The sequence below is a fragment of the Petromyzon marinus genome, chromosome 42 (genome assembly GCF_048934315.1).
Source record: "Petromyzon marinus isolate PM22_M1 ecotype Great Lakes invasive population chromosome 42, UKy_Petmar_22M1.pri1.0, whole genome shotgun sequence".
NCBI lineage: Eukaryota > Metazoa > Chordata > Hyperoartia > Petromyzontiformes > Petromyzontidae > Petromyzon > Petromyzon marinus.
This window is the reverse complement of record NC_133708.1, coordinates 7,259,178-7,287,081: the sequence shown is the minus strand read 5'-3', so window position 1 is coordinate 7,287,081 and position 27,904 is coordinate 7,259,178. Positions and strand designations below refer to the sequence as shown.

Here is a 27,904-nt window from a genome sequence, read left to right as displayed (position 1 = left end):
CCTCTATTACTGGTAGGAACCTCCTGGTTACACCACCAGCCCACAGGGGATTATTGTGTCCGTCCGTCGTGCATCCAAAAATGGGAGGGGTGAGGCTGGATGGAGAGGGGAGGGTGGGGAGGGGCTGGGTGGGGAAGGAGGGGCTGGGTGGGAAGGGGAGGACTGGGTGGGGGGTGGGAGGGAAGGGGCTGGGTGGGGAGGGGCTGGTCACCCCGTGGTGCCCTTATAAAACTCAACGTTTAACCTACTCACGCCGGCTTGTGCCCGCCCTCACAGTCGGGCATATTTGCGGAATACACCACGTGGTGCCGCCGTTGACCCTGGCCATTGACCGAGCAACCCAACGTTCCTAGCAGCTCCCTCCGCAGGAATGTGTTAAGACTGGAAATAGGAGGAAGGCGTCTTCACTCTTCTGGTTATCGCCTGACGAAGCTGGTTGTTGTTGTAATCACCAGTGACACGTCACAGTACTCAAATTGTAAATGTTGTGGGTTTACTCTCCAACGTACCGGTGTGCTGAAGTAGTAACTCATTGGCACGTTTTCTTTACGTGGCAAACCTTACTAATTGGTATCAAGTGGTGGTGGGTTAACGACACATTTACATTTATGCGATATAACACAAAAAAACTTTATTATAAATAATATTGGTCGCGAAAGCCTACGTCTTAAACTTAATGCGTTGAGCGTGTTTGTTGTTATTGATTGTGCATAGCTTCCAAATGCAGAATCGCCAAATGATGTGTTTAATTTTGAGACCATCAATCCGTTACGCTTGAACCCAGTTTAACCACAGGCAACAGCTTCAATCCGGATTCAAACCCAGGCCCTCAGCGTTGCCGGTTGGACGCTCTGCCCTCTGAGCTTTGCGGTCTCCCCGTAGAGCCAATAAATTTGTAAAGAAATTGTATCCTTTATTTTTAGTGTTTGAATACGACTCAGACTTGAAAACATGGACTAGTACAAAATGTTTAATGTCCCACTGCATCAAAATCCTGCACGGAAGAGTTGCTCCGGTAATGAACAATATTCTGCCATCAGCTTCGTCAGCCTCTGCAATTCTCATGTCGTTCTACATCAGCCAACACGCGGCGTTTGCAATAAACTTTTTTCGTTACAAATCCCACGAAGCAGTGCTTAAAATACAAAATACGTGAATTCTCAAGCCGATAATTGTCCCTTCCGCTGAGCTGTGTCAAGGAGCATGAACCAGCATCACGGCGAACTCCCGGCCATCCTCGCAGCAGCAACAGCAGCAGCGGCTTTTGCGTAGCTATCGAACAATGTGACCGGTGCTATGTACTAGGCCTCAAAAAAGTCTCCAGCCATGGTCCACCAACCCCCACCTCCGGACAATCACCACCACAGCCCCTCTCTCAGACAAAATGCTGCATCTTCATTTCCAGTGACATTTTGTGAAGATGGATATGTACAAAAAAAGTCCTTTATCGCAGAGAGTCTCCCTGAGCCTGCTGAGCATGCTTTCGGGATACAATTGCCTTTGAATATTCCCGCACGTACGATGCAACCAACACAACTTGAAAGTGCACGCCTGCAATGGAACGACATCGGGAATAAATAAATAAATCCATACAAAACAGATCACCGGCCAACGCAGCCTTCACTGTTCTGCCATGGCGACTGCGGCTTCAAAGTCTCCAACCAGCGGTCCTCCCCCCCACCTCCGTATCCAAAAGCAACAGCCGCCATTCGCCACTAAGTGACGGTGACGTTGCCACGGCGCCTGTGCCGGGCCAGGTGCCCGTGGTGAGGCCACGTGAAGTGTCGAAGACTCGCTGCTGACAGGAGGTCACGGAACAGACGCAGGTGGTGCCATGCGTCAACTGACTGAGATGACTGGCAGCTGTAGCCCTTACTGTGCCAACTTGCTCCGTTTTAGCCGCCCGGCGCTCCGCTCATTGTGAATGTCGCTCCTCTGCTCCCCGTTGTTGTTGGAGGACGACTGCCTGCACAGATTTTTGCGCAGTCTGTTCTCCTATGCCGCGGTAGTTGTTGCGTTCCTAAAGAACAACGCGTTGCGGAAAAATCGCGTTGTTGTAATTAATATATTATAGGGTAAAGCACAGTCCGCGATAACCCGCGAGATGCGTACGCAGGCCGAACAAAGACTTGAGGCGCGTGGGCAGCATCTGGAAACATCCAGCAGCACCCCGCTGCCTCGTGCGATGATGCTGCGCCGAGGCAGCCTATTCCTACTCGCGTGACATAGCTCCGTTCGCTCGATCGCGTTCTCGTTACGAAAAAACAACAAAAACGTGTTCCCTAATACGTCCGTCGCAACGCATCCAATTCCCGTCGCGCAAAAACAAAAAAAACACAAACGCCCGTCGCGATGGGGAGACCTGACGGCGCTCGCCCTCCGCTCTCAGAAATCCGCCGGCCTCGTCTTCATCTCCACGAACTTGAAGGTGTACTTGCGCCCCGAGCGGTAGTCGCTCAGCAGGTACCACGTGCCCCAGAAGATGCCGTCGGTGACGGCTCCCCGGTAGCGGCCGCCTCGGTAGTAGCGGCCGTTGAGGTTGGCGGCGAAGCAGGCGTCGAACCACCACCCGGCGGCGTAGTAGGCGGCGCAGCTGCCCGCCGCGTACGCGTCGTGGTCGCGGTCCGGCGTCGAGAAGGGCCGCCCGTCGTGGCTGTAGCCGCGCCGGTAGGTGAGGGCATTGCCGGCGTCGCCCCGGTAGGCGCGCGCCGTCAGGCGGTAGCGCTCGCGCTCGGGCGCCACGCGGAAGCGCGCGTAGAGCGCGTGGCGACGGACGCCGTGCCAGTCCTCGAGCTCGACGCGCAGGCTCGCTCCGCCGGCGGTGCCGCCGCCGGCGTCGGCGCCACCGCCGCCGGCGTCGGCGCCGTCGAGGCGTCTCGCCCGGCGCTGGCGGGACGGCGCGGGAGCACAAAGAACGACGATGGTCAATCAGTCACGATCAGTCATTATCTGACGTGCCGACACCGCCCTCGATAGAGTCGGTATCGGTGCACTTTGCAGGGCCATGGAGCAACACAATGATAATAGTGACCATGATGATGATGCGCCCGTCAGTAAGCGCTGCTTACAAGGGACGAGTGGGAGTCTGCACTGTGCATGATGGGACCCTAATAAATAAAAATGTATGGGGGGCCCCACCGTGTATTGTGCAGTCCCCAACTATTAGTCACTCAATCTCCCAGGCCTCGATAGCTATTCGCCTTTGCACCAGCATATATCACCGAATGCTCTGCTATGGTGGCTCTCTGCTGTGCATTCGGGCGTTTCAAGCTCCAAGTTTAGTTTCATCGGACATCGGAGCCCGATGAAACTGAAAGATTCACCGGGCGTCTGCTAAAGAATGCAATGAAGCAGTTGGACGCGGTTACGCGTTGTATCCGTGTGGATGGGCGGGCGGGCGGGTGGGTAGATGGACGGACAGACGAACAAGCGTGTGGGCTGCCGGTTGGTATATACACGCGGTCCCCGAGATACGAACGTCTGACTTAAGAATTATCCGCACTTACGAAAGAACCGCCATAAGTTTTGATTTAAAGCTTTCGTGACTGCAGTAATTCATATTCTTAGCTCTTTCGGTAAAGTCACGTTGAAGGGAAACAATAAAATAATAAAATATATATTAAACAATATTGTTTTATATATATATTAATATATTATATATATTAAATATATATAAAAAACAATATATATTATATATATTATTTTATTGTTTCCCTTCAACGTGACTTTACCGAAAGAGCTAAGGATATAACCGCCATAAGGTTTGGTCGTGCTTACGAACCGACCCGCGGAATTATTTTGTTTGGCGGAGTGATCCTCCGCGAGCATCTGGCTGGGACTCATTACACCCCTTCCAAAAAGCGATCAAGATAAGTAAAAACAAAGCTGATTTCTTTTCATTGTTACTATTATTTATTATATTTACTATACAGCATTTATTGCAGTGTTACAAACAAATCTGCAATATTTCTTATTTACGAGTTTAACGCTTCACTTTTTTTATTGAACCATAACGCATTTTAAAAACACTTACCATACGTGTGTACTCCACGGATACGATTAAATATCGAGTTCCGACTTACGAACCGTTCACTGACAACCGGCGTCTCGGGAACATAGCCCGTTCGTAAGTCGGGGACTGTCCGTATATATTTATATATCTTTTTAAAAGCGCGACTGCTCTTAGGGGCCGTCCATAAATGACGTCACGCACCTGGGGAGGGGGGTGGTTCAGACACTTTGACACTTGTGACGATGTGTGACGACGGGGGAGGGGTTTGAGAAATGTGACGTCACATCAAAATGCGCAACTTCAAACAAATATAGACAACACGTTCTACTTAATTAAATAGACTTTTTTTTAATAAATGTTTTCTCAGCGCCACATTAAATACGCCCTACAAGGACAATAGTTTAAAGCGATTTGAAGCATGTTAACAAAAACAATTGAGGGGGGGGGGGTGGGGCAGAGCTTTGTGACGTCATATTTAAGGAGGAGGAGGGGGGGGGGGTCTGACGTTTTGTGACGCCGTGTGACGAAAGAAGGAAGGAGATGGGGGGGGGGGTAAAAAAAATCGCGTCACGTCATTTATGGACGGCCCCCTTTACCTCCGCGCCGTGCCTCGCCAGGCGAGCGCCGGCGGGGCCCCAGGTGAGCTCGTGCAAGCGGTCGTTGCCCAGCCAGTGCTCCCCGCTTGGCACGCCGAAGCCGCGCTTGTACTCGCCCCACGTGCGGTTGAAGTCGACGGCGCCGCTCTGCCGCCGCTGGAACACCGTCCAGCCACCGCCGTCCGTCCCCATGTCGCAGAAGGCCTGCATGTGCGCACGCGTGCGTGTGTATGTTCGTGTGTGTGTGTGTACATGTTTTCTCTTGCGCGTGTGCGCATGTGTGTGTGCGTGAGTGTGTGCATGCGTGTGTGCGCGTGAGTGCATGTGTGTATGGGGGAGCGGTGGTGTAGCGGTTAGCGCTACGCTGCGCTACGAAACCCGAGTTCGATTCCCGCTCACGGCCAACACCCGTGACAAATATCTGAAATGGTCCGAGGCCTCCCTTAGGTCGATTCAGCATCAGATGAGTACCTGGTGCGGTGTGTAAGCATCGCCACTGTGGAGACAAAGGCGGTCGGGCGTGGTGCTGGCCACCCACCCACTCGTGAAGGCTGGCACCGTGCCAGCCTTCACAGGTGCTGCTCGCTAACAGCACTTGCCCCAAATAGCCTGTGTGGGCTACACGGGGGATCTTTGTACTTGCCTGTGTGTGTGTGTGACCCGGGAGGGTCTCCACGGCAATGGAGATGCTGCGATGTTTTGCAAGATATTGTTACGTCGTGAGAAGCATAAGGATTTGCAATTGCAGTCGGGGCAATTAAACGCGTTTAATTCTGCCAAATTTAACGAAAAGTCAAGGTTTAAGACAATAGGATGGGGATTTTGTTATTTTGTTTTGGACCCAGCTGGGACCAACAGCAGCTGGCTTGCACTTGAGCTGGAACCTGGATTCGAACCCAGGATGTCTCACCTGTGTGAACGGCCCTGCCTCCCATCTCTCTCCCTCTACGTACGGATGTTGCAATTATTTCGCACTGTAAGTAACCGGCCGTGCCAATCCGAGGTGCGGTGGAAGGGAAACAAACTAACACGCCAAAGGCAGCTCTAAAGAAATTATATTTTAAATCTAGATTATTTGAAAGTACGTTGCTCCAGATCCTGGCTCTAGAGACTCTACAGGTTGGCCCGAAAGTCACGAAACATAGGGTTATTTAATTTATTTTAAGACTGGCATTAAACCATTTTTAAATGTCTAATTAGTTAGTATGTGATCTGTTATCATTATTATTATCTACTTTTCTCATTATTACTTTTCAGATGACATTTAAAAGTGGAAATGAAATTTGCGAACGAGTTGAATTAGCATTTATGCACGTAAAAGAAGGCAGCTGTAATCTTAAAACAAAATCATCTTCAAAAAGAGAATTAATGCATCGTACATGAGTATTGACGGAAGTCAGTTTGAACACTTGTTAAAATGAATATTAACCGACGTGTCCTGACTTTCGTGCCACCCTGTATATGCCACACGTGTGCTTCTCTATGAATTTGAACCCAGGTCCTCAGCTGTGCCTGTCCAGTACTCTGACTGACCCCTAAGCTGCCCTCAGCCTGCCCTAAGCTATACCAATACGATCCAATTTGTAAAACCATGCCCTCCAAGCCACCCTGTCATACTTAGTGACTTCTCTAGTTTTCCACTACCGACGTTTTTTTTCATCGTTTGTTGTTATCACCCGCCGACCCACGCCCCCTCGTTGGACACCTGTGAAAAAAAGAGCTTCATAGCTCATCGGATTCCTCCTCCAGTCCAAATAAAGACTCCCCATTCCGATTCACCCGTGGGCTTCCATCGGACGGACACCGTGATGCAATCTGAAAGCCAGCAGACGGCACGGACGGTTGGAATTTCACGTCTAGCCTTTCGAGCAAACATCTGACGGGAGTCGCCGGGGCCAGATCAGAGGGTCCGGCCCATGCGGCGTTTCAAGGTTCAAGTTTAAAAGTTTATCTTTGGGCCTCTCTGTGTTATTTTTGGAAACTTGGCATCGCGCCTCACCACGGCAATGGCGCGGTCGGTCGCAAAGCTGGTGAAACTCGCGAATGTGCGTGGCATTTCGGACGTCCTACGAAGTATTTCATCACAGGGTGAATTTAAAAACTAAACTATAAAAAGCATTTTTTTTTTTTTATATTTTACCAGGCAAGGCCCCACTGAGCTGCATACCTATTTTTCAGAAGCGACCTATCGCAAATGATCGTCACGTGGAAATGTACAGCAGCCAAATACTCTGAACGCGTTGATGTTGATTCTAAATGTGGAGGGGAAAAACCCGGGGACCCGGAGAAAAATCCACCCGACCACGGGGAGAGAAACACCGCAAACTCCAAATATACAGCAGCAGCAGGCGTCAGGATCGGGATCGAACCCACGACCTCCTGCATACCAGGCAAGGGAGTTAACATCTCCTAAGCCACCGTAGCGCCCTAATATTGACACAAGATTTGTTCATACGTCAAAGGTGATCTCCTGCTGAGACATTGGTGCTCATCTCCTAGCCCTGCACAGCCAATGGTGGAAATTCCACATTCCTATGACGGGGTCGAATATCTCAACAGGAGACAAACCTCATCATTAGACCTCCTTTGCCAGTACCAAAATGTAATAATAGGGTTTTCCCCTTTTTTCTGGCAACAAAACTGAAACCTTTTTACAGGGATTCATGTCTGCATTAACCACAATACCTGCAGTCAAAATGCAAACAAAAAACATACTATGATAATATATGCATTGTCCTTGAAACTGATTGGTCCACACCAAGGGACGGCTTTCTTTTGAGCCTCGACCCAATTGGTGCTTGACCAGGTGACGCCAAAAGGCGTACGCACCAATTGGGTCGAGGCTCAAAAGAAAGCCGTCCCTTGGTGTGGACCAATCAGTTTAAAGGACAATGCATATATTATCATAGTATGTTTTTGTTTGCATTTTAACTGCAGGTATTGTGGTTAATGCAGACATGAATCCTTGTAAAAAGATTTCAGTTTTGTTGCCAGAAAAAAGGGGAAAAACCCCTATTATTAGGAGACAAACCATTTGACTCCCCTCACAATGGCACTGCTGTACTCATTCGATTGACCCCAGAGGGATGTTTGTATGTATTCTGAACATCTTTCCCATCGTACGTAGCCAACCTTGCTAATCGGAGGTGCGGGGGAAGGAGTGATGGGCCAAGTCAACCCCCCCCCCCCCTCCGCCAACCAGGATACGAACCGACAACATTTTCGATCGCGAGCCGTTCTCGGCCTTGTCTAAGACGTGCACGCAATGCATGATGGGAGTCGTGCCCTCACCGCCGTTTGTGAGCAGCACCTCTACGCGCTGTTGAACCAAGTCGCTCTTCCAGCCTGCCTGGTGCATTCTCCTGCTGATGACATTTTCTCATCGATGGCTTTGAATCCTACTGCTTTGTGTTTCTGTTCTTAGCAACACCGTCTGTCTCTCTCTCTGTCCGACTGTTTGCCTGTCTGTCATGGGAGGGAAACGTAACCTCGAAGGGCTCCCGAGACCCCGCGGGCTGGATGGTGTAGATGCCATCGTCGGTGATTCCCTGCTTGAAAATCTCGGCGCAGTCCTGGGGGAAGCCTCCCTCGAAGTAATCCGCGTCTTCGCCTGTAACGAGCAGCAGGGCCGGGTAGGGTAGGGGGGGGGGACAGCCACAGGGGTCAGAGGTCCGTGGATCGGACAGCGCACGTGGTTTCACCAGCTGACGGTGCCCAAGATGTATGTATAGTTTTAAACAAGTTTGTCAATTTAGGTGATGATTTAAAAGTATAATATCGAAAGGAAGAGCGATCCAGACGGCAGCAGAAGCGCATCCAAAAGCGAGCGGCGATGCGGTGACTGCCGCCTTTGTTTGATGGCCAGCCAGAAGCCACTGCGAGGAGTGCGCGTGATGGTTTGATGTTACAGCCAAAGCTGTGGATGCCACCGTCACCGCCTGCGCCTCGCTAGCAACGCTTTACACCCTGCACCAGATCCCGCAGCTGCAGCTGTTTGCACAGTGGGCACGCAGAGACCCACACGCTCGCACAGAGACCCACACGCTCGCACAGAGACCCACACGCTCGCACAGAGACCCACACGCTCGCACAGAGACCCACACACTCGCACAGAGACCCACACACTCACACAGAGACCCACACGCTCGCACAGAGACCCACACGCTCGCACAGAGACCCACACACTCACACAGAGACCCACACGCTGGCACAGAGACCCACACGCTCGCACAGAGACCAACACGCTCGCACAGAGACCCACACGCTGACACAGAGACCCACACACTCACACAGAGACCCACACACTGACACAGAGACCCACACGCTGGCACAGAGACCCACACGCTCGCACAGAGACCCACACACTGACACAGAGACCCACACGCTCGCACAGAGACCCACACACTGACACAGAGACCCACACGCTCGCACAGAGACCCACACGCTGGCACAGAGACCCACACACTCGCACAGAGACCCACACACTCACACAGACACCCACACACTGACACAGAGACCCACACACTCGCACAGAGACCCACACGCTCGCACAGAGACCCACACACTGACACAGAGACCCACACGCTCGCACAGAGACCCACACACTCACACAGAGACCCACACACTGACACAGAGACCCACACGCTCGCACAGAGACCCACACGCTCGCACAGACCCACACACTGACACAGAGACCCACACGCTCGCACAGAGACCCACACGCTCGCACAGAGACCCACACACTGACACAGAGACCCACACGCTCGCACAGAGACCCACACACTCGCACAGACCCACACACTGACACAGAGACCCACACGCTCGCACAGAGACCCACACGCTCGCACAGAGACCCACACACTGACACAGAGACCCACACACTCACATGGAGACCCATAGACTCACAGGGAGACCCACACACTCACACAGAAACTCACGCGGAGATCCATAGACTGACACAGAGACCCATAGACTCACAGAGACACCCATAGGGTCACACAGAGACCCATAGATCTGGCCTGACAGTCTCCCCAACCCGTTGCTGGTTAGCCTTCTCTTCGCTCCATCGCCGTTCTGGGTGCTATTGCCTCTCCCCACATCCTGCACCACGCGTGCCACCCATCCAGCGCAGCTGCTTTTGCCGAATCGCATCTACAACGCTCAGCCTGCCCCGTGCTCTCCCCCAGACTGTGTGTGTGTGTTTTGTTCTCCTGGCCTGGCCACGGAGTTCCAGCATCCGTCTCGTACGCAGCAAAGATCAAAGACAAAGATCCCCCGTGTAGCCTTAACAGAATGTTGGGGCAAGCGCTGTTAACGAGCACCTATGAAGGCCGGTAACGGTACACGAGGGGGTGGGTGACCAGCACAACGCCCGACCGCCTTTGTCTCCCCAGTGGCGATGTTTACACACTGAACTAAGTACTCATTTCAGGCTGAGTCGACCTAGGGGAGGCCCAGGACCGGTTAAGATAATCGTCACTGGTGTTGGCCGTGAGCGCGATTCGAACCCGGATCGCCGGGTTCATAGCGCAGCTCGCTGGCCGCTACGCTTTCGCTCCGCACGCGGCACACACAGACACCCGTGCTCAAATGCCAACAGCTCCTCAGTAGTATGCAGTCAACTCTCTCGATCCATGCAGAAATACAGACGGCACTTCCGTGATCTCGTAGGGAGCCGGTCTAGCCCGGCGTTCTTCATTGCAAGGCCACGTGGGCCCCTGGCGGCCCCTGGCGGCCTTCAGTGCGGCCCCCAGACAACGCACACAGAGTGACGACGACACCCCACATCATCATCATCATCGCCGTCGTCGTCGTGATCATCGTGCTGCTGTCACGCCCCCCGTGGTTTCAAATGTTCGGCGGTGCCCTGCTCGCACTGATGATGTCCTATCGGCGCAAGTGGCTGCCCTCTGACAATGAGTGAGCACTGCTCTCGAGGATGTTTGGCCTACTCTTCCATGCTGGATACGCGTCTTGGAAGGGTCGGCAGAAGCCACACTTAACCCCACCGCTCATAACCCGCCGATCAACTGTCTGCGGTGTGCCAATTAATACGGTAACAGCATCATCATCATTATCATCAGACATGGTTAATCCACTGCTGGGTGAAGGCCACCTCTCACCTGCACACGCAAACTAATTTCCTCACTTCGGATGTCCGGTAGGTTTCTATTCCATCCCTCGGCTTTCACTCTATTGTTAGTCTTGACCATCTGTGATCATCGTCCCTTCTAGCAAACGCGTCCTGCCCAAGCCCGACATACGGGCGCCACGGTGGCTAGGAGATGTTAACTACCTCGCCTGGTATACAGGAGGTCGTAGGTTCGATCTCGTCCCTGACGCCTGCTGTGTATTTGGAGTTTGCATGATTCTCTCTCCGTGGTCGCGTGGGTATTTCTCCGGTTCCTCCGGTTTTAGCCTGCACATTTACAATCAACATTCGTTTAAGAGTATTCGGCTGCTATAAATGTCCACGTGATGATGATGATGAGCCGTTTTGTTGAGCAGCTATCATTTGGTGATGTACCAGGGTCATCTCTGAAAAAGAAGAGCTAGAAAGCTCAGTGGGACCTTACACCTGGTGAAATAAAAAGTAGTTTTCGTTAAAATAGTTTTTAGATTTTAAAAAAAGATTAAAAAAACAAGATTGAGAAGTAATAATAAAAATAATAAAAACTTAAAGAAATCAATTAGAAAAATATATAAATTTATCATAAATATTATTTACTCTTTGGTTCTTTCGGTAAAGTCACGTGGAAATAAAGTAAATTAAATAACAGAGTGCGACGTTTAATCTTCCTGCAGTCACGAAAGCTTCAAATCAAATATTATTTAACAGAAAAAAAAAATTAGACAATTTGTAAGAAAATATTCCAACATTTATAATTTACCAAAACAATATATTATCCAACGAAAAAAACCTCTCTCTCTCTCTCTCTGCTTTGTAACGCGGTGGCAGGGCACCTCGCCTGGAGCGCTCTTCCCGTGCACGCGCGCGCTGCTCCCCCACGCTCCGAGCGGGCACGGTCGAGCTGGGCCCAGCGGCGCGTCTCTTGGCGCAGCGCCACACAAACTCGGGGTGATTTATCGCTGTTGTCCAGACAGCGCGCCGCCACCGCGACCGCGACTCTCGCTCTCTCTGTGTGGTCGCCGCCAGCTCCCTGACACCACAGCCACCACCACAGCCACCACCATCACAGCCACCACCACCACAGCCACCACAGCCACAGCCACCACCACCACCACAGCCACAGCCACCACCACCACCACAGCCACCACCACAGCCACCACCATCACAGCCACCACCACCACAGCCACCACCACCACCACAGCCACCACCACCACCACAGCCACCACCACCACAGCCACCACAGCCACCACCATCACAGCCACCACCACCACAGCCACAGCCACCACAACCACCACCACAGCCACAACCACCACAGCCACCACAGCCACAGCCACCACCACAGCCACCACCACAGCCACCACCACAGCCACCACCACAGCCACCACCACCACAGCCACCACCACTACAGCCACCACCACAGCCACCACCACAACCACCACAACCACCACCACAGCCACCACCACCACAGCCACCACCACCACAGCCACCACCACAGCCACCACCACAGCCACCACCACAGCCACAGCCACCACCACAGCCACCACCACAGCCACCACCACAGCCACCACCACAGCCACCACCACAGCCACCACCACCACAGCCACCACCACCACAGCCACCACCACAGCCACCACCACAGCCACCACCACCACAGCCACCACCACCACAGCCACCGCCACCACAGCCACCACCACAGCCACCACCACCACAGCCACCACAGCCACCACCACAGCCACCACCACAGCCGCTGGCACCGTGCGCCGTGACCCCCCGCCGCGCCTCTGCCCACGGCACAGACACGGCGACGTTTCTCCCGGTGCCAGGGGACCCTGACGGTTTTACGTCTACGCCAAACCCTTTCATTTCACTCCGATTTTATACTTCACTTATTGTTTTTATTTTGCCAGGTCGAGGCCCCGCTGGCCATCACAAATTGTGAGCTTCAACGAAGTGGCTTATCATCACGCGGGAATGTATAGCGGCCAAATGACTCTAAATTGCGTGGTGATACTAAATGTGGAGGGGAAAAAACCGGAGGACTCGGAGAAAAATCCACGCGACCACGGGGAGGGAGAGAGACACGCGAACTCCAAAATATACAGCAGCAGCAGCAGGCGTCAGGGTCAGGATCGAACCCACGACCTCCTGTATACCAGGCGAAGGATTTAACATCTAACCACCGTGATGATGATGATTATGATGATAAAATAGAGAGACGCAAACTCCAAATATACAGCAGCAGGCGTCAGGGTCGGGATCGAACCCACGACTTCCTGTATACCAGGCGAAGGATTTAACATCTCCTAATCACCGTGATGATGATGATTATGATAAAATAGAGAGACTCAAGCTCCAAATATACAGCAGCAGGCGTCAGGGTCGGGATCGAACCCACGACCTCCTGCATACCAGGCGAAGGAGTTAACATCTCCTAGCCACTGTGCCATTCCCTTATTTTGTCCGACTGCGAATGTGGGGACGCGTGGCTTTGTTTATTTAAAATCCGTTCGAGTGAGCATCAGTGGCTATGCTCTCCTGATGACTCCTAATATGGACAAAACCGCCCTCAGCGCTGCGACTGGTGAGTCGGTCACATCTGCTGAAATGTATTTTGATGGTGGCTTACGACAAGAGGGTCGTCATGCAGGGCTTCCGGAACTGGTGGGTGTTTTTTGCACAATACACAAATGGCCAAATGGCCTTTGTGCACGCTTCTGTGTTGTGAAGGGTTTTTTGTGATTGGGGTAATGTCATCAATTACAGATTTGATTAAAAAAACATTTCTGAATTGGCCCTTCTAAAATTCTCGTCAGATCGTATTGATCGCTGAGCGATCGGATAGATGACGCACACAAATACACGTACTGCCCTTTTTACCAATCCACTGGTGGATGGGATGCCCCCCCCCCCCCCCCCCCATGCCGTGAGGATGAAGGAGGGATGATTATTGAACACATGTTTGGAAGTGAGGCTTTATGGAGGCGGGGCGCATAGATGTTTGGATTAGAGCACAGCACAACAATGTACTTTGATGCCCCACTCACTGCTGTATGTATGTTTAACTTCTTTCGCACCGTACGTAGCCAACCGTGCTAATTGGATGTGCGGGGGAAGGACATCAAACGTCACAAAGAAATGAGTTTACAATTGGGATTTAAAAGGGCATAGCCCCAGCGGCGTCCTAACGTCGGAAGGAAGAGCATTCCAGACGTCTAAGCACTACCCAGACTCAAAGTTCCTGCTTAGCGCCTGAGATCTAAGCAAGAGGGGGTGGGGGTGGGGGATGCAAGACATTTGAAAAGGTGGATATGTCAAAGAATGAGGCGATCGCATAGGAGGATGGATACTACCAGAATCCAGATGAAAATCTTCACTCGCATCGGACGCATCTGCAATGAAATGCAGGTGAACAATTAGCGTTGTTCATCGGGGGGACAGGCCGATGAGACGGGAACTGTCGTCAGTCCGCGTCGGGATCCGTTGTCACGTGATGTCTGGTTGTGATTCCCTGCTCGGTAGAGCGTCGAGGCGGTGCTTCGCTCCAGCTGACGGCACCTGAGCCAGTGGTGGAAATTCCACGTTGGTGTGGCGGGATTTGAGGGTTAGTTTCTGCACAGGACGACCTCGCTGTTGACCTCCGCCTCCCCACAGATTGGTACGTATATTGTCAACCCCCGGAGAGATGATGGGCTGAGTCACCCCTGCCCCCCGCCCCCCCCCCCCCTTTCTCCCCAGCCAGGGATTGAACTCGTGACCTTCTGATTGGAAGCCGCTCGCTCTATGGCTGAGAAGGATCGAAGGTAAACCTGTGGTTATTTGAATGAAAGGGCCCTCTGTTTGCACTCTTCACGTTTACCCGATATGAGTCAAAACACTTCCCGTTGTCCGAAACAAAATTGGCTCCCCTTAGCAGCCCCTACACTGGCTTCATGAACAACAACAACAGACTCAACGTGATCGTCAATAACACTGTGGTAGTAAAAGTAAATATTTATATATAAAAAACAAGCGACATTAACTCCCGATGACTCCGGTCAACTCCAGGTGGCATGGTCAACTCCCGATGTCACGGTCAACTTCTGATGGCCACGGTCAACTCCAGGTGGCCACAGTCAACTCCCGATGTCACGGTCAACTCCAGGTGGCCACGGTCAACTCCCAATGTCCACGGTCAACTCCCAAGGGCCACGGTCAACTCCAGGTGGCCACGGTCAACTCCAGGTAGCACGGTCAACTCCAGGTGGCCACGGTCAACTCCAGGTGGCCACGGTCAACTCCAGATGTCACAGTCAACTCCAGATGTCACAGTCAACTCCAGGTGGCTACGGTCAACTCCCAATGTCCACGGCCAACTCCAGGTGGCCACAGTCAACTCCCGATGGCCACGGTAAACTCCAGGTGGCCACGGTCAACTCCAGGTAGCACGGTCAACTCCAGGTGGCCACGGTCAACTCCAGGTAGCACGGTCAACTCCAGGTGGCCACGGTCAACTCCCGATGTCACAGTCAACTCCCAATGGCCACGGTCAACTCCCGATGGCTACGGTCAACTCCAGGTGACCACGGTAAACTCCAGGTGGCCACGGTCAACTCCAGGTGGCCACGGTTAACTCCCGATGGCCACGGTCAACTCCAGGTGTCCACGGTCAACTCCCAATGTCCACGGTCAACTCCAGGTGGCTACGGTCAACTCCAGGTGGCCACGGTCAACTCCAGGTGGCCACAGTCAACTCCCAATGTCCACGGTCAACTCCAGGTGGCCACGGTCAACTCCAAGTGGCCACGGTCAACTCCAGATGTCAGAGTCAACTCCAGGTGGCTACGGTCAAATCCAGGTGGCCACGGTCAACTCCCGAGGGCCTGTGTTGTTTGGCGAGGTGCTCATCCAGCAGTGGATCGACGTACCGAGCATGCCGTCGTACTCCTCAGAGTCTGGGATGAAGCTCTCCGTTTCCTCGAGGGACTTTGGCTGGAGGCTTCCTGAGGATGAGCCGAGAGACACGAGAGAGGGGGGAGGGAGAGGGAGGGAGACAGAGGGACAGAGAGAGAGAGAGACTTTTTTGACGTTTAAACAACTTTTATTGCCGCCAGCAGTAAACATCACTCGGGGCGATTCCGATACGAAATACACAAAGTCACCAGCAAACAAATAACCAACATTCTAGATTTGAAGCTTTCGTGACTGCAAGGATTCATACTCTTTGGTTCTATTCGGTGAAGTCACGTAGGTAAAACAACTTAAAATAAATTGAAATGAAATGAAATAAACAATTAAAACACGACGTTTCGGAGGCAAAGCAAGCTTCCGTCTTCAGGTGGTGCAGCGATTTTGCTGTGACTGGTCCCACCTGAAGACGGAAGCTTGCTTTGCCTCCGAAACGTCGTGTTTTAATTGTTTATTTTATTTCAATTTATTTTAATTTGTTTTACCTACGTGACTTTACCGAATAGAACCAAAGAGTATAAATAACCAACACTTTAAAGCCACTCACTGTGGCCCTAAATGCGCCGCGCACAACACAAAAGGGAGAGAGCGAGAGAGCGAGGAAGAGAGAGAGCGAGAGCGAGGGAGAGGGTAAACGCAGTATCCCAACACCCGATACCGTCCACAGCTGCTCCCCGAAATTGCGTGGCTTTAACTTTTTTTTAATTCGCCAGGTAAGGCCCCACTGAGCTGTGTAGCAGCTCTTTTTTCAGAAGCGACCTGGCCATCACAAATGATGGCCCAACCAAGTGGCTTAGCCTCATCATCGTCACGTGGAGGTTTATAGCAGCCAAATAACTCTGAACGCGTGACGTTGATTCTAAATGTGGAGAGAAAAACCGGAATACCCAGAGAAAAATCCACAAGACCACGGGGATAGAGACACGCAGACTCCAAATATACAGCAGTTGTCAGGGTCAGGATCGAACCCATGACCTCCTGTAGACCAGGTGAAGTAGTTAACATCTCCTAGCCAACGTGATGATGATGAAAGAGAGAGAGACACGCAGACTCCAAATATACAGCAGGTGTCAGGGTCAGGATCGAACCCACGACCCCCTGTATACCAGGTGAAGTAGTTAACATCTCCTAGCCAACGTGATGATGATGAAAGAGAGAGACACGCAGACTCCAAATATACAGCAGTTGTCAGGGTCAGGATCGATCCCACGACCTCCTGTATACCAGGTGAAGTAGTTAACATCTAGCCAACGTGATGATGATGAAAGAGAGAGACACGCAGATTCCAACTATACAGCAGTTGTCAAGGTCAGGATCAATCCCACGACCTCCTGTATACCAGGTGAAGTAGTTAACATCTCCTAGCCAACGTGATGATGATGAAAGAGAGAGAGACACGAAAACTCCAAATATACAGCAGTTGTCAGGGTCAGGATCGATCCCACGACCTCCTGTATACCAGGTGAAGTAGTTAACATTTCCTAGCCAACGTGATGATGATGATGAAAGAGAGAGAGACACGAAAACTCCAAATATACAGCAGGTGTCAGGGTCAGGATCGAACCCACGACCTCCTGTATACCAGGTGAAGTAGTTAACATCTAGCCAACGTGATGATGATGATGATGAAAGAGAGAGAGAGACACGAAAACTCCAAATATACAGCAGTTGTCAGAGTGAGGATCGAACCCACGACCTCCTGTATACCAGGTGAAGTAGTTAACATCTCCTAGCCACCGCGGCCCTGTCTGGCCGTGGTGAAGGCGCTCACTTGCAACCGAATCACCTGCAAGTGGACGTCTCTGCAACCAGTTTCGCAGCCAGTTTCCAGTTCCGCAACTGCCACTGTTGCTGCTGCTGATCATAACTTTTCGAATCTTTAGAATGTTTTTTTGTATGTAGCCTGGAGGAATCCGATGCGCCACGTAGCTTGTTTTCACCCTCGTCCAGTCCATCGCAGATGTCCAGATGATGGGTATGGACACGATACAATGTGGATTTATATTCAGCATCGAAATGGAAGGACATCTCAACACACTGAGAGAGAGAGAGAGGCGGGGGAGGAGAGATGAAGGTCTTGAACCTAAACAGGGGCAAGGAGTGAGATGAGAGGGGAGAGGTAGGAGAGTGCGTGGAGGGGAGTGGAGTGAGATGAGAGGGGAGAGGTAGGAGAGTGCGTGGAGGGGAGTGGAGTGAGATGAGAGGGGAGAGGCAGGAGAGTGGGTGGAGGGGAGTGGAGTGAGATGAGAGGGGAGAGGTAGGAGAGTGCGTGGAGGGGAGTGGAGTGAGATGAGAGGGGAGAGGTAGGAGAGTGTGTGGAGGACCTTGGTGACGCAGCGATCTTGGGAGTGATCGGGGTTTGGATTAGGAGCGAGAGAAGGGATCGAGGCGAGGGACATTCCTCCGAACTCGCTTACCGCTCAGCAGGGGCTGGGGCCCACCGCTCACCACTCGTGCCAACGAATTGAGAAGGAGGATCAGTGTGAGCTTCATCGTGACTTTCTCCAGCGCTTCTACGAGACAAAGACAAAGATCCCCCGGTAAGCCTTGACCAGACTGTTGAGGAAAGTGCTGTTAGCGAGTAGCACCTATGAATGCCGGCACGACACACGATCGTGTGTGTGACCGACAACACGCCCGGCCGCCTTTGTCTCCCCAGTGGCGATGTTTTTTTTACGCATTGCACCAGATACTAATTTGAGACTGAGCCGACCTAGAGGAGGCCTAGGACCGGGTAGCCGGCTTCGTAGTGCAGCGTAGCGCTAACAGCGACTCCAGCACTCCCCACCAAAACTCTCACGCACACACGCAGTGGCAAGGTGCGGCGATCCACACTCCATTTGCCCTGATTTCAGACTCCACTTCGCATTTTCCAAATTTCCCGAACACGTGCACTCGGTGAAAGTCGTCTTTCCTTTTGGCAGCTCCTGGCATTTGGTGATTTTTCTTTTTTTTAAAACGCCAAAACGCGTGACGGAGTAGCCAGAATACCAGAACCGGATTGGACGTAACGCCCGCTCCATCAGCCACACGAATTTGAAATCCCCACGAAAAGCCTTTTGCACGGAAGGGCCGGAGAGATACACGTCTGGAATTACAATTACAAAGCGAAAGTAAAATTAATCAGTAAACATAACCGCTCACTTATATTGCATGTGTTTTATATACACACATATGTACACCTGACTATAGCTATATATATCCAGGTGTACATGTGTGTATTTATAGACAGGTGAGAGAGTTAATTAAGTCAAAAGTCACGCAAGTCGCACCTACAATGAGTGCGGTCGCACCTCCAATTATCGCGGTTTCTCGCCTCCAATTATCGCGGTTTCTCGCCTCCAATTAGCGCGGTTGGCTACATACGTTGTGAAAGAAATCCGAGACACACACACACAGACACACATATACGTGTATATGTATATCCACCCAGCAGCTGAAATGCACCGGTGGTGGAACCGTCACCCGCTTCAGAACATCAGAATCACAAAAATGGAATTAGATTGGAAGAATCCGATGAGCTATGAAGCTCTTTGTTCACAGACTCCCAGTAAGGGCACGGGGTCAGAACGTTACAACAACACGATAGGAGTGCACAGCAAAAGGCCGATGCTCGTATCATGAATGGAATATAAAAGACACGAGCCACAGGCGTGAGATGGTGGCCATGTAACCCAAGCTATGGACCATAAAGTGCACTCATAGATACATAGAGACCCATAGAGATACATAGAGACCCACAGAGATACATAGAGACCCACAGAGATACGTAGAGATACATAGAGACCCACAGAGATACATAGAGACCCATAGAGATACACGGAGACACAGAGATACATAGAGACCCATAGAGATACACAGGGACAGAGATACGTAGAGATACATATAGACCCGTAGAGATGCATAGAGATACACAGAGACACATAGAGATACGTAGAGATACATAGAGACCCGTAGAGATGCATAGAGACTCATAGAGACACGTGGAGATTCATAGAGATCCAGAGACCCAGAGAGATGCATAGAGGTACATTAAAGACAAGCCACAACAGTGAGATTGTGGCCATAAAAACCAAACTATGGACCACACAGTAAACACATATAGAGACACAAAGAGATACAGAGATAACTCATAGAGACCCATATTGACACATCTAGATAAAGTAGACTCATAGAGACCCAAATAGATTAATAGGGGATACATTAAATACACGAGCCACAGCGATGCGATTGTGACCATGCAACCCACAACTATTGACCACACAGTGAACCCACCGCGGTCTGCGCTCCTTTAACGGAGGAGGAGGAGGAACAGCGACACGACACGAATTCTCTCTCTCTGCTGAAGATCCTGCACGGTATAGCTTCTACCACCATGATCATCAGCATCATCATCATCCTGCGCGAGTGTGGACTCGTCGATGATCCCACGTGGTGTGCGGTCGGGTCGAACTGTGTCTCCTACCTCTCCCAAGGCGACTTGGCACAGAGGTGGAAACTAAACACCCAGGCACCATCCGTCAGCCGTGGCTTGAGCGAGCAATTTCAGGGCCGCGCCTTTACCTGGGGGGGTAGTTATAAAAAACACACCTTGCCATCACCGGGAAGGAGAACGCCGATGGTCCTATGCGGGTCGTCTCTTGCGACTCGTTCCAACACGGTGTCAAAAGCCGACCCCGGTTAACGTGAAACGAACTTCCCTCCCATACACCGATAGCACCCCGATATCAACACCAGCAGCAGTGGCAGCACCAGCAGCAGCAGTTAACAGCAGTCGTAGCAGTATGAGCAGCAGCAAGAGCAGCAGTAGCAGTAGCGACTGCAACAGCAGGTAATAGGAGCAGCAGTAGAGTATAGCAGCAGTTGTAGCGACAGCGAAAACAGCAGCAGTGGTAGCTCGTGCAGCAGTAGCAACAGTTGTAGCGACAGTAAAAACAGCATCAGTGGTAGCTCGCGCAGCAGTAGCGGCAGCAGTTGCTGCAACAACAGCATCAGCGGCAGCAGTGATAGCAGTGACAGCAGCAACAGTCACAGCAGCGGTAGGGGCAGTTTCTACAACAGCAGCGAAAGCTGCAGCAGTGAGCGACAGCTGCATGTGCAGCAGCAGCAGCAGCAGTAGGATTGCACCTCGCTGTCGGAGGACCGTAGCGGGAGTGGAGGCAGCAGGCCCCGGTGTTTTTGGCAGCAGTCCGTCGCTTTTGCTTTCGCGAAATGACTTTGGAGGCGTCACGTGGAGTCCGTGGACTCGGGAGGTCCCCCACACAGCGAGTGGCGGCTGGGGCGAGGGGCTGGCGTGCGGGGAGCGGTGGCGCAGCGGTTAGCGCACCCCGCGCTTCGACATCCCCCCCCACCCCAACCCAACCCACCCCACCCCCTCGCCCCATTGGGGGCGATCCGAGTTCGATTACCGCTCACGGACATTTCAAACAGCAGCAGCGGCAGTAGCGGCAGTAGCGGCCGCGGCGGATATACGAAACGGTCCCTCGAGTACCTTGTGCTGAGTACCTGGTGCTGAGTACCTGGTGCTGTGTGAGTACCTGGTGCTGAGTACCTGGTGCTGAGTACCTGGTGCCGTGTGAGTACCTGGTGCTGAGTACCTGGTGCTGAGTACCTGGTGCTGTGTGAGTACCTGGTGCTGAGTACCTGGTGCTGTGTGAGTACCTGGTGCTGAGTACCTGGTGCCGAGTACCTGGTGCTGAGTACCTGGTGCTGTGTGAGTACCTGGTACTGAGTACCTGGTGCTGAGTACCTGGTGCTGAGTACCTGGTGCCGTGTGAGTACCTGGTGCTGAGTACCTGGTGCTGTGTGAGTACCTGGTGCTGAGTACCTGGTGCTGAGTACCTGGTGCTGAGTACCTGGTGCCGTGTGAATACCTGGTGCTGAGTACCTGGTGCTGAGTACCTGGTGCCGTGTGAGTACCTGGTGCTGAGTACCTGGTGCCGTGTGAGTACCTGTCACGTGGCGCTGTGTGTAAACTTCAGCGGTGCTGGGGAAACAAAGGCAGCCGGGCGTGGGTGATATCCCCCCCCCCTCCCTCCACCCCACCGTGCTCCCTGCAGGCCTTCTTCATAGGCGCTCGCTTACAGCACCTGCCCCCCAATCGAGCGTGCGAGCTATACGGGGCGAGGGGAAGGAGGGGGGGGAGTCTTTATCTCTCCCCGCGACTCACGCCACGCCACCGTTCGCATCGCGTGAGCGCCGGCCCGCCCAGACAGCCACACAGCAGCAGACCCAGACTATATTTAGAGCGAGGTTTCAAATGCTGGCCGCCGGTGTTATGATGGGGCTAGCGGCGCTCGACGCAACGATACCCACCGCCCCCCTCCCCCCCCCCCCCCCGAAACAGCACCGGCTCGTCCAAAAAAAAAAAGGTTCGCCGATTAAATTCGAGCCGTTCTCCAGGCGCGGCACTTGGAACAAACGCCCGCGCATTCCGCTCTGCGGCATCGGCCCGGCAGTGACAATTGGAACGCCGGAGAGAGAGGTGTTCGTACCTCCGTCGAGGATGCACTGATTCTCGCTCGTTCACAGAGGGAGGAGGGGGTGGTGGTGGTGGTGGTGACACTTTCTCCGCTCAGATGTCATCATCATCATCATCGGTATGTGTGTGTGTGTGGGGTCGCCGCACTAATTTTAAAACAAACCCCCCACCGCTCCGCCTGATGAAGACCGCTTGTGTTGCGATCGAAACGTCGTGGGTTTTTTTTTGCTTTAATTATTTTCAATTTATTTTAATTTTTAATTTGATTTTATTTAACTTTTTTATTTTTTATTATGTTTTTTTTTGCTTTTATTATTTTCTATTTGTTATTTTTATTATTTAAATTTTACATTTTTATTTCATACATTTTACTTGTTATTATTTTTTTTTGTTTTCTGTCGACGTTACTTTACCGAATGAAGCAAGAATATGTAGTAGGGATGATATTGGTCGCGAAAGTCTGCGTGTTAAACTATGTTGGGGGTGTTGTTGTTGTTGTCACTCTGTGTGCGTTGTCGGGGGGGGGCCGCACTAAAGGCCACCAGGGGCCGCCAAGTGGCCCGCGTGGCCTTGCGACGATGACCACTGGGAGGTGCGATCGCCCAACGTGTGATGTTACCCACGATTGTGATGATGATGGTGGTGGTGGTAATGATAGTGATGATGATGATGGTGATGATGGTGATGATGGTGGTGATGATGGTGATGATGATGGTAATGATGGTGGTGGTGGTGATGATGATGGTGGTGGTGGTGATGATGATGGTGATGGTGGTGATGATGGTGATGATGATGATGATGGCGATGATGATGGTGATGATGATGATGATAATGATAGTGATGATGGTGGTGATGATGATGGTGTTGGTGGTGATCATGGTGATGATGGTGATGATGGTGATGATGATGGTGATGATGGTGGTAATGATAGTGATGATGATGGTGGTGGTGATGATGATGGTGATGATGGTGATGATGATGGTGATGATGGTGATGATGGTGATGATGATGATGATAGGTTGAGCGGTGCTGGCTCCGCTGCTACGGCATACGGCCCTCTGTAATCCAGGACTGTGGAGGCAGCAGCGAGGGTTGGTGGAACACCGCACGGATGGGTTGTGGAACTCCCCTCTACCCGTGAGCGTCGAGGCGGTGCCATATCCACCCCTGACTGTGCTACGGGATGGGCGATACAACGAGACGGACGGCCGCGGTGGCGAGATGTTAACGAGCTCGTCTGGTCTACAGGAGGTCGTGCAATGAAGAACACTGGGTTACAGGTATTCTATTGGCAGGTCGGGTATGGTGGTGGTGGTGATGATGATGGCAGCTGCTAATGCGGTGCAGCTGCTCGACTGCTGCTGATGCTCCTGATCACGAGGAGAGGGCTTCGGCATAGAGAGAGAGAGTGTTCGTGTCGTGTCGCTATTCCTCCTCCGTTCAATGTCCCTCCTCCGTTGATTCGAGTGATTTTACGACATTGTTGTATGGGTTGCATTGCCAAAAGGCGCACGAACGTGGCTTGTCTCGTTAATGCATCTCTGCGGGTGTCTCTGTAACCGTACATAACTCGATGGGTTTGCTGTATGGTTGTATCGGTTGCAAAGCCACTGAGCTATATGTAGCAATTTTTCAGTAGCGACCTGGCTACAAATGATAGCACAACGAAGTGGCTTATCACGTGTAAATGTATAGCAGCCAAATACTCTAAACGCGTGGTTCTAAATGTGGAGGTGAAAACCGGAGGACCCGGAGAAAAATCCCCGCGACCACGGGTTAGAGCGAAACGCAGACCCCAACTATTCAGCAGCAGGCGTTAAGGGTCGGGAATCAAACCCACGACCTCCTGCACAAACCAGCTGAAGTAGTCAACATTTCGCCACGAAGCAGTGGCACCGGAGTGTGAGTTGTGCACGTGAAACTACACCAAGAACGCCAGGACGTAAGCGCTTAAGGATGAATACAAAGTGTTCACTGCGGAATGCTTTCCTCCGCCTACCGAGCACAATGCAGGCGGCTGCAGGCTGCTGCAGGAGGAAACTGTGGTCACTTAAAGCGGCGGTGCAGCGACACCCATTGTTGCATTGCACTATGCTCCCACGTCTCTGCTCCCCGCCTTCATGAACTTGCCCTGACCGGCGTGGTGGAGTATGATCGGATAGCCCCCGCGACCAGCAGTGGCACGCGGCGGCCCACATCCAGCGGTGGATTTACAACAGGGCCCTCGCGTGTTCATTGCTTATTGTATTGTTGAACTTCGTTCGCACCGTACGTATCCAGCCGTGCTAATTGGAGGATAATGAACTAAACGCGAGAAGCAAGTTCTGAAGAAATCATTTCGTCACTCTCGATTATTTAAAAGTGCATAGCTCCCGTGGCTTCCTAATGTTGGGAAGGAAGAGCGTTCCAGACGGCAGTTATGCTGTGAGGTTGGGAGCGGTGGCGCAGTGGTTGGCGCACCCACGACACCGATCCGGCAAACGGAGTTCACCTCTCGGTCGTGGCTAAAATTAGTTGCGAGCGATATCTAAACCAGTCCCGGGCAGCCAGCGTACACGAACGCGCATTGACCGGCACGGTGAAGTATGGTTAAACAGCCCACGAGACCACTGCATCAAAATATTTATTTATACTGGAGGAGGAATCCGATGAGCTATGAAGCTCTTTTTCACAAATGTCCAGCAAGGGGCACGGGGTCAGAACGTTACAATAACAAATTATCCAAATATACTATATAATTGCAAAGTATTGGCAAGGAGAACAAATCACTTAAAAGAATCTATACAAATAAAACTAAACAATGTTTTCTATCTTACTACGTAAGGCCCTCTGAGCCATTCGCTTTTCAGAAGTGACCTGGCCACAAATGATAGCTCAACGAGGTGGCTTGTCGCGAGGCAATCTACAGCAGCCAAATAATCTAAATAATCTACACCTACCCTGCACAGAGAGACGTTCACAGAGCTCCACTGATGTTGTTTTAATTTACATCATCACGTCGTGAGACATTTTACTCGGCGCACAGAGGCGAGCCCGGTACAATAATTGGGCCACCATCGTGAGCCGTGATCGATCCACTGCTGGATTGGAGGACTGTCAGTCACACACTCACCACACTGCGGTTCACGATAACACACTCACTCAACTACTGACTCACTCACCCACTCAGCCACGACACTGCAGGTCACAGCAACAAAGACAAATACAACGATCCCCTGCATAGCCTTGAACAGACTATTGGGGTAAGTGCTTTTAGCGAGCACCGATGAAGACCGGAACGGTACACGAGGGGGTGGGTGACCCACATCACAACAACACACTCACCCACACACCCACTCACTCAACTACCCACTCACCCACTCACTCAACTTACCACTCACTCACCTACTCAACTACCCACCCACTCACTCAACTACCCACTCACTCACCCACTCACTCAACTACCCACTCACTCACCCACTAACTCGCTCCACTACCCACTGACTCACCCACTCACTCGACTACCCACTGTCTCACCCACTCACTCAACTACCCACTCACTCACCCACAAACTCACTCCACTACCCACTCACTCACCCACAAACTCAACCACCCACTCACCCACTCACTCAACTACCCCTTATACGTGACTTTACCGAAAGAACCAAGAATATGAATCCCTGCAGTCACGAAAGAATTAAATCAAAATTATTTAACCGCCTCTACGGGGAGGGTTTCCACATAACTTTGAGATCCTTCAACAAACTCCGGGATAAGAAGGCTCAGCTGATCGAGTCTCTCACCTTTCTGAAGAGATGCCGCGTCTTTGGGGTAATACTAATCGCATTTACACTGACCTCTGCTGCTGTAATTTCTTCTAATGCGAAACGAATTCTTTCCAGAACTAGCTTAGCTCTTATCTCAGAGAAAATCAGACTTATACGCACCGAACTAGATCAGTTAGACAAGACACTCTACAAATCACACTTATCATTGACGGCAACAATGTCCACATCGGATTGGGAACATGTAGACAATATGACTGCCTCTTCAGCTGCCACTATGTCGACCAAATGTAAGGACAACCTAATTTCTAAATTTAACCTCCTCTCCAACAAAAGACCGGACCCACACACCAAAAAGTTAAAAGTTAACAAAGTCGTAATTAATCGCAGTAACAGTTCTATTTCCGATGGTCTGAAATCCGTTTTAGCTAAAGGGCTAAACTTTGCAGTCACACCTAAACACATACCAGTTAATGATATAATTGCCCAAGTAGACGTGGCTCTCAAGGGCCTGGGTCACATCGGTGCAGACGTAGCAAGATCTGAAATCGCTGCAACCCTCAAAAACGCTAAGATGCCAGCTAGCAACCTCGGCCAAGATGAGCGTTTTGAATTATATAAATTAAAAAAGAGGGATGACATTGTCATCCTCTCAGCCGACAAGGGCAATGCCACTGTTATCATGGATAAAATAGAATTTAACAACAAAATTCAAGAATTACTCAACGATGGCAGCTATATAAAAATAAAAAGAGATCCCACCAACAGCCTCGTCATACAAACCAACAAAATCATTTCTGATTTAACCGCATTAATTGATCAAACCAAACAGTTCTCGTTGAAACATTCTGCTGCCAGGCCACCAAGATTATACGGCTTACCAAAAATACATAAAATAGATACACCCCTTCGTCCCATCGTCTCTACTATCAACTCCCCCCACCTACAAACTGGCTCGTTTTCTGTCTGAAATCCTCCGGCCTTTCACTGGAAAAATCACATCTGTGGTACAAAATTATACTCACCTAGTATCGACAATCACGGGTATTTCCCTGTCCCCAGACGACTTGCTTGTCAGTTTTGATGTATAATCTTAGCTCTTTCGGTAAAGTCACGTTGAAGGGAAACAATAAAATATATTATATATTTTATTATTGTATTGTTTCTCTTCAACGTGACTTTACCGAAAGAGCTAAGAATATGAATTACTGCAGTCACGAAAGCTTTAAATCAAAAGTTTTGATGTAGTTTCCTTATTCACCAAAGTTCCTGTACCTGACACCATCGCTATCATTGAAGACTTGGTTCATCAAGGACTGCATACTGATGTACCCCCCCTGGTGAGACACTGCTCAACCAATACATACTTCACTTGTAATGGAACTTTCTACAAACAAACTGAGGGCACCCCAATGGGATCCCCCCTATCTCCGGTTGTAGCCAACATTTGCATGGAGAAATTTGAGACTGACGCCATCCAGACTGCCACTCTGCGCCCAACCTTATGGAAGAGGTACGGGGATGACACTTTTGTCATCTGGCCACATGGCCGGCCTGCTCTAGACCAATTCCTCGACCACATCAATTCCATACACCCAGCCATCAGATTTACCATGGAAGTCGAAAAATATGGCAAGCTACCTTTTTTGGATGTCCTAATAAAAAAGAGACCTGATAGTTCAATGAGCCACTCTGTCTTTAGGAAAGTTACCCATACGGATGCTTACCTGAAACCGGATTCCCACCACCATCCATCCCAGAAGAATTCCCTCATCAGGAACAGGAACACATAGCCAGTGAACTCAAGCACATACACCAAGCTCTTAAGGCTAATGGTTACTCCGACTACACAATCCGCAAAGCTATCATTCCAACCATGAAGAAGGACCCTCTTGAGGAGCCATTCAAAACCATCACTTTACCCTACATTGCGGGGATCACAAAAAAGATCTCCAAAATCTTGAATAAACACAAGAT

At 51.2% G+C, this 27,904-nt stretch overlaps 1 protein-coding gene across 1 annotated transcript; it reads right to left on the bottom strand.

The window, feature by feature from the left end:
* Positions 1 to 954: 954 nt before the first annotated feature.
* LOC116951255 (fibroleukin-like) lies at positions 955 to 20,967 on the bottom strand. Its single transcript, XM_076073486.1, has 8 exons — positions 20,810 to 20,967; positions 20,148 to 20,245; positions 18,100 to 18,195; positions 15,643 to 15,717; positions 14,089 to 14,127; positions 8,097 to 8,218; positions 4,609 to 4,812; positions 955 to 2,886 (listed from the first exon to the last, which is right to left on the bottom strand). The coding sequence occupies exons 2-8, from the start codon at positions 20,197 to 20,199 to the stop codon at positions 2,386 to 2,388; spliced, it is 1,089 nt and encodes a 362-aa protein (XP_075929601.1). The 5' UTR covers positions 20,200 to 20,245; positions 20,810 to 20,967; the 3' UTR covers positions 955 to 2,385.
* Between the last annotated feature and the right edge of the window lie 6,937 nt (positions 20,968 to 27,904).